At 35.2% G+C, this 15,181-nt stretch overlaps 1 protein-coding gene across 1 annotated transcript in view; it reads right to left on the bottom strand.

Moving 5' to 3' along the window:
- Positions 1-2,372: 2,372 nt before the first annotated feature.
- The window catches only part of MBD2 (methyl-CpG binding domain protein 2), an 80,519-nt gene continuing 67,710 nt past the window's right edge, over positions 2,373-15,181 (bottom strand). Inside the window, exons 7-8 of the mRNA XM_044681544.1 lie at positions 14,328-14,466; positions 2,373-2,848 (exon numbers count right to left, since the gene is read on the bottom strand). Of these exons, the coding sequence (XP_044537479.1) occupies positions 14,340-14,466 (127 nt within the window). The 3' untranslated portion in view covers positions 2,373-2,848; positions 14,328-14,339. The remainder of the gene's footprint in view (positions 2,849-14,327; positions 14,467-15,181) is intronic.

The following is a 15,181-nucleotide window of genomic DNA, read 5'->3' as shown; positions in this document are numbered from 1 at the left end:
TACAAGTTCAAGAGGCCAAGATGCCAAGTTCTAATGCTAAAGTAAGGGAAAAATACACCATTTCAGAGGTTTCTGAATTCTCTGGTAAACCAAAGGCACTTTGTTAGGCTAAACAGATCAAGCAACAAAGTCAAGGCAAGTCAAAAATTGCCACTAAGATGTCTTCAATGTCTATTCTCTGAGACAACAAACAGGTTCAGTTTGTTCTAACATGGAGGCCCCATTATTGATCTGAGCCAAGAGTTCCAAGCCCCAAAACAAACACATCAGGCAAAGTTAAAAGACAGGTATAATCTGATATCAAGAGATTCCTCAGGCTGCCAACTTCATGCTGCAAAGAGCTGGCAAAGTGACAAAAAATAATCTGCTAATCCATGTTAAAAATAACTTATATTCTGAAGAAGCTGCACCTGTCTCCACCACTTACATAAGATAATCTTAGTAAGGACATATCTCCATGCATGTTTCAAGGCAAATGCCTTCACTGTACACATGGGTAGTAAGTTTCATCAGTATTGAAATACTCTTCCCTTTACATGCTATCAAATAAAGGCCCTAAAGAGCTTGCTCATCTACTGTTTTCCAGTTTATTGTAGATAGAAGAAATATTATATGACAAGGACTAAATGATTTATTAGAGGAAAGGATGTCAGCAATAATGTTGAAATTAAAATAGAAATTTCAGTTCTCATGCTAAACATCTAGCCATAGTCCCTAAAAAATGGAAAGTTAAGAGTTATAAAAGCATTTACAATAGCAGATATTAAGATCGCCTTATAGGAAAAATCCTTAGGGTTAAAATAGTCCTCTCATTGAACTTTGAAACATTCTTAATGCCTTTCTATCACCACCATTAACCCCATTCACACAAACCCTTTGAAATAGGCAGTGACTAACCTCTGCCTCCACTTCCCAAAGATAATTAAGCTATCACACTATGGCTTCTTTCATCTCCCTGCTCCACTTCTAGTGCAACTTTCAGGTGCTGAGAGATAGATAGGGGAGGCAAAAGATGGTGTGTTGGCTAAATAAGAAATCCAAAAATGGAAGTAAAGAAAGACAGATGACAAAGGTCCTAGCAGAGGTTTGGAAACTACTCTTGGAGAGCCTATTTAGAAACTTGTGGTTGATTCTTTGGGATGTCCATTCAATCCTTCGATTCCTCCAGGATTTCAGGAGATAGAGGCAGAATATATTAAACCTGAGAAAGAATGAGGAAATAACTTAATCACAAATGACTAAACAAGTTTTTTTAAACAGAATTTAACTGAGTAGAAACCTTTATATACTAGACTAAAAAGGAAAGTAAAAATTTGCGAATTAAGGCTAAAAAAATATCAATCTGGAATATTTCCAACTTTACCATATCTTTAGTCATTTTTAAACATTTGCACTAATTCTACAAATACTTGCTATAACTAATATGTTTTGTAGCAGTTGAGTGATTGCAAAGGAATTTTATTATTCCTTCCAAAAGTTTTTTAAATGCTTTCATTTTTTTTAAAAAGTTAAAATTTAGGTACATAGAGGTTATACAATCTGCCCAGACTTGATCTCTAAGATATTTAACCTCCTCCATTCCCATCCCATCTATAACCCCAACACAGTAGATACTACTTCCTAGCTATATTTCCTTTTTGCAAACCTGCCCATATCTTTTCTTACTACTAGATTAATGTTATTGTGTTTTAGTCTATAAATAATTTAATAAACCTATTCCAATTTTACAAATGAATTATCATAAGGCAATTACTATTTTCATCACCACCCAAATCTTAAATATAACTGCTCAAAATATATTTATGACATTTAGCAAATAAATGTTTGTACTTTGGAGGTGGAATGCTGATTGGGAAAGTATTAACACTTGATTCATTATGAAACTCTGCCCAGAGTGTGTCTCACTACAACAGATGTAGCTATATCTATTTAACTCAGTTTTTTAGGAAGCATGAGACACATCAATTTTTGGATGAAACTATAGAATATCAGTGATAGTTAAAGTGTACTGTATATCTGATTTGGTGTGTAAATAACCCCAAAAATTGATGGAATTATTTTTCTGGAAGGAAAGGAGGGAGGGGGGTGGGAAAAGAAAGGAAGAGAAAGAATGAAAGAATAAAGAGGCCCTCGCTATTCCAGGAAATGAAAAATAAGCAAGTGACTTTGAGGCAACCAAAGTATACACACTGGTAAAAGTAGCTCAACTTTTATAATAACCCGACGAACTGCTTTAGGTGGTAACAGCAAATACACTCAAATATCACGTTCCCTCCAAATCTAATGCCAATGGTTGAAGCAGAATCTAATTTTGGAATTCTAAAGAGTCACCTATAATTTGATTCTCTATGACAGAAAGGATTCCAAACAGCTTGTGAATATAATCATTTATTTGTCTTTACAGTGATGATGGAAGAATGTACAGGCGTCTTCTTTCAATAGAAGTATAAAAATCTGTTTATATACATTGAAGTCATAATAATCTTTAATTGGGTAATTTTTCAGTTCTCCTGATCCATTCATACTAAAACTGTAGGGGGAAGCAAGTATTTCATACAAATACAATATTTCCAGCAGATTGCAACCTGGTATAAAAAAGCTTGGCTTCATTTTAAGGGTGCTGTGCTTGATATTTTAAAAGGCTACTTTTAAGTCCTAGGACTCAAAATAAAGATCAATTTTTGAATAATAGATATATACATCAAAATATGTCTAAAATGCATTGGTTAACGCTATTAAAAAGCTATATAAGTGCATGGGTCCATTTCTTCTTATAAGCAAAACCCAGTGGAAACATTTCTGTTCAACTTCTAGGAATTTGCTTTTGGGGAAAGTCAGTTGAAAGTACCTGGAGGAACAAAAAACAAAATAAAATTAGTCAACTGTTTCTCAAGTAAGAACTCCATTTGACAGCAAACTATCCTGACAAATTAAAAGCACTCCTTTTAAGGCCTTCATTTAGTCACACAGTTAAGGAAGTTATACAGTTATTTTTATCTCTATACTTCATAGTACCCAATTCACTTCCCCACTGTTTCACAAGCATCTCCCAGTGGATTAGATCTTTATGAGAAATCTTGTTTATACACATATTGTCACTTATTCACAATCTTTCTTTACCACCACACAATCACAAAATTTGATAGGTGAAAGGGACTACCTAACCTGGACAAGAAAAAAATTTCCATTATAAATTAAAAGTTGTTTATCCAGGGGGCAGCTGGGTAGCTCAGTGGATTGAGAGCCAAGCCTAGAGACCGGAGGTCCTAGGTTCAAATTCGGCCTCAGACACTTTCCAGCTGTGTGACCCTGGGCAAGTCACTTGACCCGCATTGCCTACCCTTACCACTCTTCTGCCTTGGAGTCAATATACAGTATCGACTCCAAGACGTGAAGGTAAGGGTTAAAAAAAAAAAAAAAGTTGTTTATCCAGCCTTTGACTTTAACCTTTCTGGCCGGCCCACTTTACTTTTGAACCTATTTAAACATAACACTACAGAGGAGGTTTCATAAGAACAGAGTATAGTGGGCTATCACCTCCAAATTCCAAAAAACTTTCATCTTTTATGTGAACCATTACATTAGATTTTTTGGCTGCTAAACAGATTCATTTGAATATGTAATATACTAAAATGCCCAGATCTTTTTCATAGTTGTCATCTAACCATGCCCCCTCTGTTTTGTATTTGAAACACTGATTTTTGATAACCAAATATAAGACTTTATATTCATCCCTATTGAATTTCATCTTGTTAAAGTCAACCAAAATCTAGATCAATTAGATCTAAAGCAAAGGTTCTTAAAATTTTTGTGACATGGACCCTTTGCCAATCTTTTGAAGTCTAGGGACCCCTTTTCCAAATGTTTTGTATTTTAACTTCCAAATGAAGGAAATGCTCATTTCAATTAAATATTAAATACAAGATGCTCCTCCCCCATCCAAGTTTACAGATCTCTAAATCTATCCATAGATCCCCTGGAAACCATATTAATAATCGTTGCTCTACATGCTCAAGTCTATTTAAACAGCTCTTATGTAGATCCTAATCTCTGGTCTCACATTAACCCACTCTCTGCTGGATATCTCAAAGTGAATATTTGTATCTGTATCTCAAATTCAATACACCAAAAGAGAACTTTCCTTCCAAATCCACTCCTATTTGAAACTTCCTTGTGATTACCATCATCTTCCCAGTTGCCCAAGCTTGCAACCTCAGTGTTATCTTTAACTTTTCACAAGCACTTGCCTCACATATTTTATCTGTTACTATATCCTATTTATACCTTCACAAGGTATCTTATATACATCCCTTTCTATTTACTCCCATAAGTACCCTGATTCAGGCCCTATCATCTCACTTCTAATCTCCATATCTCAAGTCTCTTTGCATTCTAGGCCACCCACCATTCAGGTGTTAAAGTGATATTCCTAAAGTACAGGTCTAACCATGTCATCCTCCTAAAAAAAATTAAGGTGGGATTACCTCTAGGGTCATATATGAAATACTGTTTGGTTTTTATAACCTAGCCCCTTCCTAACTTTCCAGTCTTCTTACAATTCACTGACCTCCATATACTCTACAAAAATCTAGTAAAGTTGACCCTCTTGCTCTTTCCTATACATGACACTCAAATCTGAGATTAACCTCCCTTTTACACTGTATATATCTTATATAGTTGGTTACGTGTTGTCTCTACTAGAATGTGAGCTCTCTAAGGCAAAGGTCAGCAACCTTTTTGGCTGTGAGAGCCATAAACGCCTACAGAAGGAGGAGGATGGAGGTGGAAGGCGCCAGAATATGGGGCAGGGGCTGAAGGGCCCCCTGCGGCACATCCTGGGGCTCTGCCTGGACTGGCAGATAGAGAGGTGGAGCCAGATATGGCTCCAGAGCCACACGTTGCCGACTCCTGCTCTAAGGTGAGAGACTCTGCTTTTGACATTCAGAACCTAGTTCAATACCTTGGACATAGTAAGTGCTTAATAAATGCTTGATACCTAGGCACTATGTGTCTAAAATATCAAGATCCTTTTAGATCCTGACTGCAATCTATTCTGTTAGCTATCCCTCCCAGCTTTGTGCAGTTTGAAAGTTGGATAAGCATTCTATGTTTGATATTGAAAACTGTCTAGTACAAAGCCATAGCAAGATACCTAAGGTACTCTATTGAGACCACTTTCCCACTGAAATTGAACCATAAACAACTACTACTAAGAGTCTAGATACCAAGTAGTTCTGAATTTATGTAAACTGTATTCTCACCCTTCTTATTTTATCTCTCCATCTTCTCCACAAGAACAGCATTAAATAATTTGTCAAAAGCTTTGCTAAAATAATGTCAGCATCTATGCAGTTAAAATTAGAAGGGAAATAGATGACTGGGAAAAATATTTCTAGCAAATTTCCTGGATAAAAGTTTCAATATCCAAGATAGAAACTGATTCATATAAAAACATAAGTAATTCCTCAAATGATAAAAAGTTAAAAGATATGAACAGTTTTCTTTTTCTCCTGTTTTTGTTTTATAATTATCTTTTAAAAAATCAATAAATATTTACTTTCTTTCCCTCTTAGCTCCACCCCTCCAAATTAAAGGACAAAACCCTTGTAACAAAAATATGCGTTGTCAAGCAAAACAAATTCCTACAAAAACCACATCCCAAAATGGAAGATATAGTCTACATTTTGAATTTATCACCTCCTTAGCAGGAGGTAGGCAGCATACTTGGGACTCTGAAATCATGTTTAATAACTGTACTGATCAAAGTTTTTGAGTTTTTCAAATCTGCCCTTACATTTTTGTTACTGAATAAGTTGTTCTATTTCTGCGCATTACACCTTATATCTATTAATATAAGTCTTCCAAGATTCTCTGAAAAATGTCCTTCATTATTTCTTCTGGTTCAAAAATTATATTTACAGGGCATAATCTGTTTAATCATTTCTCAATTTATAAGCATCCTTTTATTTTTTTTATCTTTTGACTATGCATATATATTTGTTTTGATTCTCTTTTATTTTTACTTTTAGTTCCAAATTTTCTCTTCCACTCTCCAGCCCATTTCAGAAGCAAAGTTTAGCACTTCTCTATCTGAAAGTAAACAGTATAGCATTTTTCAATATGTTTCTTTTGGAATTGTGGTGAACCACTGTATTAAACTGAGTTGTGAAGTCTTTCATAGCTGATTATCTTTGCAATATGGCTGTTACTCTATAAATTTCTCCTGGTTTTGCTCACTTCGCTTTGCATCTATTCATACAGGTGATCTTATAAGTTTTTCTGAAACTATACCTTTTATTATTTATTATGGCAAAATAGTAATCTAATATATCAATAAACCAAAATTTAGTTATTCCCCAATAAGCAGGTGCCCCTTGAGTTCTTTGGAGTATAGACCTGGTAATGAATGGTAGTACTGGGTCAAAGGACATGCATAGTTTCATAGCATTTACAGCACAGTCCAAATTGCTCTTCAGAATTATTGGACTATTTCACATATAATACATTAGTGTACTTATTTTTCCATATCACTTCTAGTATTTTTCTTTTCTGCAGTTTTAGCCAATCTGCTAAGTGTGAGGTAGTACCTTAGAGTTGTTTTAATTTTTGTTTCTCTAATTACTAATGATTTAGATCACTTCTTCATATGGTTTCCATTTTTAGAGGAAGAAATTCAAACTATTAGGAATAATAGGAAAAAATACTCTAAATCAGTGATGGGCAAACTTTTTTAAAGAGGGGACCAAAGGAAAGGAAATGCTCATCTGTCAGTCTGTTTCTAAGACAACTCTTTCAAAGTTTCATTGTATTGTATCCTACTCATTGTATTTGTCAGATTAGCAATAATGTCCCACAGCCTGATAGAACATTTCAGGGGGCTGCATTTGGCCCACAGGCCATAGTTTGCCCATAGGCCATAGTTTGCCCATCACTGCTCTAAGTCATTAGTAATTAGAGAAACATAAACTATGAGATCCTAACTCACATTAATTACACTGGCAAACAAGAAAGAAACAGGAAATCAGGAGCACTGATGTACTATTGATGAAGTTGTGATTTGGTATAGCTATTCTCAAGAGCAGTTTGGAATTATGCCCCAAAATTTATTTAAGTTTTGACCCAGCAATACCATTACTAAGTCTATACCCCCCAAAAAAAACAAAGGGGGAGATAATCAATATATGCAAAAGTATTTATAGCAATTCTTTTCATAGTAGCAAAAAGCTGGAAATTAAGGTAGTGCCAGCCTGAGGAACAGCTAAATAAATTATGATATATGAATATAATGGATTACTATTGTACTATAAGAAATGACAAAATAGATGGTTTCACAGGAAACTGGGAAGATGTGTATGAACTGATTGATACAATTATTAAGTGAGCAAAACCGAGAGAATAATGTATACAGTATAAATAAAAACAATTACAAAAGCCTTCAGAATTCTATTAAATCAAAGTCAAACTCCATTCTCAGAGCAAAAGATGAACGCATGAAACACTATCAATTGACAGAGGTGAAGGGTTCAAAATGCAGAGGGAAACATACATTTCTGTACATAGACAATGAGGGAACTTGCTTTGCTTGAGTGTGCATATTTATTAAAAAAAGTTTTATTTTCTTCAATTGGTGAAAAGAGTGGAAGAGAAAATAAATACTTGTTAATTGAAAATATTAAATTTAAAATGTCAGACTTTTTGATACATTCATTTTTCTAAACTTTATTTCATTTTTTAATTCTGTTTTATAAAAATTACCCTCTGGAATGGATTCAGAGGAAGGAATTCATTAGGAAATGGAAGTGATATAAAAACAGAAAATATATCTATTTTAAAAACTTCAAGATTTTGCTAAAAGCTTGCTAAACTCTATCTACAGGATTTCTCTCACCTACTAATTATGAGTTAACCTGTGTAAACACTTTATAAACTTTAAAGTTCTATATAAATGCTAGTTGTTATTATTGATGAAGCCATATTTTGCTGTGTCTTTGTAATCATCATTTCCCTTTTTATATTGTCAGTCTTTTCTTTAATGATAAATTCTAGAATCCTTCCAGGAATCAAAGTCAAAATTACTGTTTAGGTCAGTTCTCTTGCTAGTTCTTTCAGTACCCAAAGGCTGCAACAGAGCCAGAAGACTTGGTTTCATTAAGGATTGCTAGATGGTCTCTTTTTATCTCTGTACATATCTCAGTTTTGTTAGTCATTTTTGATTTGGCATTTGTAAGAGAGAGATTATAGATATTTTATAGATATATATTTAAGGTGTGACTGCCAGGAATCAATAATTCAGATTGATTCCATAATTAAAATAGACCCAAGTCAGGATCCGGTTTAAGGTAGTTATTTACAATTAAGAAGGTAGAAGGTAGGGAAATAGAGACAGGGAGAGGCTAGCCCCAGGCCTACCCGAGGCTGGGCAGAGTGAGGATTGGAAGACTAATTAAACTAGGCTACAAGCTGCAAAGCCTTAGCAATCAGAGAGGCAAGAAGCTTACTTAAGGTGGAGTCTGGAAACACCAAGGTAGGCCAAGGAAGTCAGCCTAACTTACCCATGTGACCATTCAGAGTGGAAGCAGCCTGAGGTCTCCGCCTAGATCCTTCAGCACCAAGTTCAAAGCAGGAACTTCCCAAAAGGAAGTAACCAACATACTTGAAGAGATAGTGTCTCTCATCACTTCCTGTGGGTCCACCTCTAATGGCAGCCTCTACACTGATTTGGGCAGTCCCTTGTTCTTGATTTGTTACTTATTGTCATGTGTGGGTAACTCATCTCCCCTCCCCACTTAGGGGGGTGGGGATGATATAATTTCTGATAGTAGAGTTTTAACTATGAATGGGCTTAAGCTAGTTCTATTCACACACATTTCTAGAACAAAGCTAATTTTTCTGGGCAGAAAAAAAAAAGCAAAATAAAGGCTGAGCAATAATTTATTCTCTGTTGTTAGTTATCATTGTTCCATCCACACTAAACAAAGGTTCTTATTCTGTTTTTATACTTTTTAACATAAAATATTTTAAAAACGCCTTTTTAGTTTTCCCTTGCTTCCTCTTTCAACCTTAGCTTTCTGTGCTTTAACATTCCTGACACTACTTTTAAAGGACCCAGCCAGCATCTGATATTTATCCTATTTCTACGCCTTCCTTTTATCTTCTCTATATTTCTTTTCTAAACTCCAAATTTGTTAGTTAATTCCTTGTTCATCCACTCTAAGACTCTTCAGACAAATTTCATTTCTCCAACTTTATTGGAATTACTTCCTTGTATATTTTCAAAATGTCATTCCTGACCACCTCTCCCTCTTGGACTGTGTTCCCTTGAATTTCTCTGGATTCTAGCCAGTAGGATCCTACTATCTTATACAAACATAGACTCACACATACACATTCACATGTACACACTACTTGTGTGACTTTGGGTAAACCACACCTTCCCTTGGTCTCAATTTTCTTCTTTATAAAAAACTGGGATTGGAACAGATGGCCCTTGGGATCCCTTCCAGTTCTAAATCTATGACACTATAACCTATAAGTGTTGATGTTCAGTTTTCTTGGAAGACACTGGAGTGGTTTGACATTTCCTTTTCCAGCTCATTTTATAGATGAGAAACTGAGACAAAAAGGTTGAAGTGACTTGCCCAAAGTCCCACAGCTAGAAGTATCTGAGGCCGATTTGATTTGAGGAAGATGAGTCTTCCTGACTCCAGGCCCAGCAATCAATTGTGCCACCTAACTGCCCAATCTTTAAGTGTGACTATTTAACCATGTTATGTATATTTCTCCTTAGTAAGCTTTTTACATTTAGTATGTCCTTAGTTTCTAAAACACAGACATTAGATTTTAAAAATAATAAAATATTTTAATAGGTTTTAACCATCAAGTAATAGCACAAGTATGGGCCCTGAACTATGAACACAAAACACTTATTAATGAGAGATAATATGTAATAGCAAAAAAACTATTGGACATCAAGTCAGGAGATCATGTTTGTTTCAGTTTTATCACTTATTAGATGTGAAAGCTTAGGCAAAAAATGGTTGATCATACAATCTCTCAATTTTCTCATTTCTGATAAGTCCAATGACTGCTCTATCTATTCCACAGGTGAGAATAAATTAAATAATGTAAATGAAAGCTGTCTGAAAACTACAAAGTCTTCAAAAAGTATAAAAGAATGTTAATGAAACATCTACAGGCATACCCTCCATAAGACTCCTCTAAACTGTCATTTTTTTCATTATAATCAACTACTACTGTAAGTCATTTAGTTGATTATCCATTTATGATATAAAATTTATAGATTCCTGTAATTTCATCCAAAATTGGATTAGTTTATTTTTGACCCAGTTAATATCAAGTAGGATGTACCTACAGATATTATGTATAGGACTAGTTATACTAACCAATTTAAAAAATATAATAGTTATCAATAAAAGGCATTGCTGCATTTTTTACAACTCACTGGCTTTGAGACTAACAAAGAAGACATAATAATTCAACTTTCAGGCAAACTATTTAAAACATAACCTGAAGGGCAGAAACCACCTATCTGCCAGTTATCTAGAATTCACCACAACACTATTAATTATGTAACATTGCTATGGTATAACCACATTCCTGGAAAACATGTGCAATCCCCAGGTAATATCTAAACCAAGTATTTGTCAAAAGTCATATTAACTGGAGCAATAGAACAGGCATAAAGAAGGGATGTGTTTTCAGGCCCCCCTCAAAAACTGGGCTCTTTTAGGAGGGGAGTAGAAGACAGAGACTGAAATGAGTCACTTTGATGCATCTCATCAGCTCCCATAAATTTAATTACTTTTCTCTTTGATGATGATTCTCAAATCCACCTCTCCTGCCCCAACCTCTCTGCTGACTTTCAATCTTACATTTCCAATTGCCTTTCAGACATTTTGACCTGGAGGAGGCATGTCCAAAACTAAATATATCTGAAGTAGAACATATAATCTTCTCTCCTAAACCCTTCCTTCCCCTCCTAAGGCAACAGCATCCTCCTCCGATTCTCTCAGATTTGCAATCTAGAAATTATTCTAGACTCTTTACTATCTCTCTCCCTTCATATCTAGTGTGTTGCCAAGGCTCGCCAAGTTCATCTTTGCAACCTCTTTTCAAATACATCTCCTTCTCTCCTGAGACACTATCACCAGTTTAATACAGGTTCTTATCACTTCACACCTGGATTATCTGAATAGCTTGCTGGTCTGTCTACCTCAAATCTCTTCCCACTCCAGGCCATTCTCCATTCCACCTTGGGGATTTTTCCAAAGTGTAGGTCCAATCATGGCATGCCCCAACTTAATAAATTCTCTTGTGTTCAGGATCAAATACAAAATGCTCCATTTTATATTCAAAACTTTTCATAACCTAGTTCCCTTCTACCTTCCAAATATCTTACACCTTATCCCATGCCATGGACTCTTTCAACAATGGTCTCCTTGTTGTTCCACAAACAAGACACATTTCTTGGCTGCAAGCATTTTCTCTAGCTGTCCCTTATACCTGGAATGCTTTCTCTCTTCAACTCTGCCAACTGGCTTCCCTTGTGTCCTTTAAGTACCAACTAAAATCCCTTCTATTACAAGAAGCTTTTGTAAACTATTCTTAATTCTAGAGCTTTCCTTCTGTTAATAATTTCTGGTGTATCCTGTATATAACTTGATCATATATATTTGCATGCTAGCCATGCCCCCCATTAGATTATTAGCTCCATGAGAGGTGGAATTGTCTCTTGTCTCTTTTTTTATCTCCAGCACTTGGCACTGTATCTGGTACATAGCAGGCACTTAAATGTTTATTGATCGATTAGACTGCTGTAATACTTTCATAATTTTCCCTCCTATATCCATTGTATATAATGGCTATATAACAGGGAAAAGAATGAAATTATCAAAGATCTCAGGAGAACTAAAACTAAAGCTTGAACATAGATAAGCACATAAACAGGGAAAGTATTAACAGGAAACAGAGCCTTTAGGTGAGCTAAACAAATCCAGTCAAAGGAAAATTAATTAATATCTGATAAATCAAATAGCATTTTTTAAGCATCTGCCATTTGCCAATCATTGTGCTAGCTGGACATTCAAAGAAAGACCAAAAAAAGTTGTTCATGCTCTCTAGGAGAGCTCACAGTCTAATGTGGAAAACAACACACAAACGAGATAAATTGGAGATAGCCTCAGAAAAAAGGCAATAAGTTTAAGAAAGAATAGACAAAGGGAAAAAGGTGTGACTTTATCTGAGAGTTAAAGGAAACCAAGGAAGTCATGAGGAAGCTATGAGGAGAGAAGAGTATTCTGGGCATATGAGAAATGCTTAAGAGTCAGAGAAGGAATGTTTGGAGGAATAGCAAAATGCTCCTGAATAGTTTAAAAGAAAAATAAGAATTTGAAAACTGAATTTAGGGCAGGCACAGCAGAAATAATCAGCAGAATAGAAAAATTTGAAACCACAGTGGATACCTCACCAAAGAAACAAAAGACAGAACAACTGATTAGGGATACAAACATTAAAAAGTGAAAGACAAATCTTGAAATAGAGAAATCAGAAAAAAAGTAACACTAAAAGAAAACATGATCACCAGACAAGTATAAAACATAGATCTCAAAGGCAGGAAAAATAGAAACAACTTAAGGATTATGGGTCCCCCAAAAGAACCTGTTTAAAAAGAACCTATCATAATATTAGAAATAATAAAAGAAAACCACTTATAACTTCTAAATAGGAAAAGAAAATTCCAGGCAAAAGAATCAATCCACAGATCACCTTCAGAAAAAAAAATCCCACAATGTAAAATTCCAAAATATATAGTTATTAGATGTAACAATTCTAATGACAAATAAAAATTTCTGCAAGCCAGTGATCAGGAGAAAGACTAAGTATAAAGGGAGGAAATTTAAATAATAGAAAAGTATCACTGAGCCCAGTGCAAATTATCCAAGACAAAAAAGGAACACTTCATTTCCATGTAGTTTCAAACAAATCTTTATGGGGGTGGGGAGAAAGATGGGGTTGGGGCAGTAATACTATCAGATATTATTTTCTATCTTTCAGAAATAAACATTTTGATCCCCTAAGTTTTTTAGAAATTCCAATTAAAGGCTATTTTCACCAAGATGCTTTTGCACAATTACAAACAAAATAATTTTAACTGGATAATTCAGTTAAGCACAAATCCTAATTTCTTGACCATGCATGTTAATCAAGTAATATCCACAGCAGGGATCTTTATTTACTCAATTAAATAACTGGATGACTAAAAAGAGATTTCTTTCAGTGATATCAGCTGCAAGTAATAAAAGAAAAAATCAAACCAGTTTTCTGAAATACTAGAACTTCAAAGAAAACTATCAGTTACCGATTCTAAGAAGTAATAGTGGTTTCAGAAGATAAGACTCCTTTGTGGTTGTTTTGTTCAATTGTTTCACTCATGTCCAACTCTTCTTGACCCCAATGGTGTTTTCTTGGCAAAGGTACTGGAGTGGTTTGCCATGTCCTTCTCCAGCTAATTTTATAGATGAGGAAACTGTGGCAAACAGAATTATGTGACTTGCCCAGGGTGACAGCTAGTAAGGGTCTCTCTCTAGGGCCAGGATTTGAACTCAGGTAGATGAGACTCCCTGACTGCAAACCTGGCACTTTATCCACTATACCACCTTATATAATTAATAATACCAATTATTCTGATTATCTGATTATCCAGCCTCTGCTTGAATTGCTTCGGTGAAAAGAAATGCACTACTTAACAAGGCATCCATTCCACTTTAAGCAGTTCTGTTAAGATTTTCTTTCTTAATAACTAAGAGTAACTGAATTTTACTACTATGATTATTTATAGGAAAATGCTTTATTCACTTGATGTACTATATTCCTAGAATGTCCTCCTTCCTTACGCTTCTACCTCTTAGAATCCCCAGCAACTTCTGAAGTTAAGTTCAAATGCTATATACTACATGATGCCTGCTTGACCTACTCATCTACTGATACTTCTCCCCCATTCCCCACCCAGGAAATGGTCTTCATATATTTTGTATATATTTCTATGTGTATGTAGCTTCTCAAGAGAATATAAACCCTCTGAGGTCATGGCCTATTTTATTTTTATCTTTGTATCCCCAGCATCTGGAAGTGTCCTGTGAATTAATAGGTGCCTAATAAATGCTTCCTAATCAACTGATATTATTCAAAGATCAGTCTCTTTTATATGGTGATAAGTTACTGATCTTAGAAATTCAGTTTTTTAAAATGTTCATTTCTAAGCAACTCAAATAAAATAAGCCCGTAGTCTAAGTCTACTTTTCATTTACCTGATCATATTCTTATGCTTCATCTCCACTGTCCATTTCAATATCCATCTCTTCTGTATCAGCAGCTCGTGACAAAATGTCTGCCATCAGTGCTTCTTCCAATTTCTTACGCACCTGTTGTACTCGTTCTTCCTGTTTTCTGTTTTTAAAAAGCAAATGGGAAAACACTGAAAATTCTCACAAGAAAATCATAACTGTTCTTATGCTTTTATCATGGCTTCAGAAAGTTCTAAGTGTTAAATTCTTAACAAAGAAACAAATGGTTGTTTTGTTTTGTTTTTAAGGGCCTCTTGCTACTCATTCAGAACAAGAATATGATAAATCTGTGAACTCAACATTGATTCTACCAGTGCAGACCTCAATTCATTTTTGTCTCCTCATTCAGAACAATTCTTGTCCATCCTTAAATCTTTGAAGGATATGTAATTTCACATAGTGGAAAGCATACCCCTGAATAGCCCTTAATGACTTAAAAGATGGTCCTTGAAGGGGGCAGCTGGGTAGCTCAGTGGAGTGAGAGTCAGGCCTAGAGACAGGAGGTCCTAGGTTCAAACCCGGCCTCAGCCACTTCCCAGCTGTGTGACCCTGGGCAAGTCACTTGACCCCCATTGCCCACCCTTACCACTCTTCCACCTATGAGACAATACACCAAAGTACAAGGGTTTAAAAAAAAATATGGTCCTTGAAAATAACTGTGACCTAAAAATTTTAAGACTTTATGAGCAACTTGGCAGTGAGTCAATCCAATTTTGATAGGCAGGTCTTTGGACAACAAATGACAGTTCATCACTACAATCATAATCTCAATCTAAGACTTTTCAGTCTAGTAAGACTTGTCAGAATATAACTTCTGC

The sequence above is a fragment of the Gracilinanus agilis genome, chromosome 1, assembly GCF_016433145.1.
Source record: "Gracilinanus agilis isolate LMUSP501 chromosome 1, AgileGrace, whole genome shotgun sequence".
NCBI lineage: Eukaryota > Metazoa > Chordata > Mammalia > Didelphimorphia > Didelphidae > Gracilinanus > Gracilinanus agilis.
The sequence above is the reverse complement of the archived record's forward strand: the minus strand, read 5'-3'. Positions and strand labels throughout refer to the sequence as shown.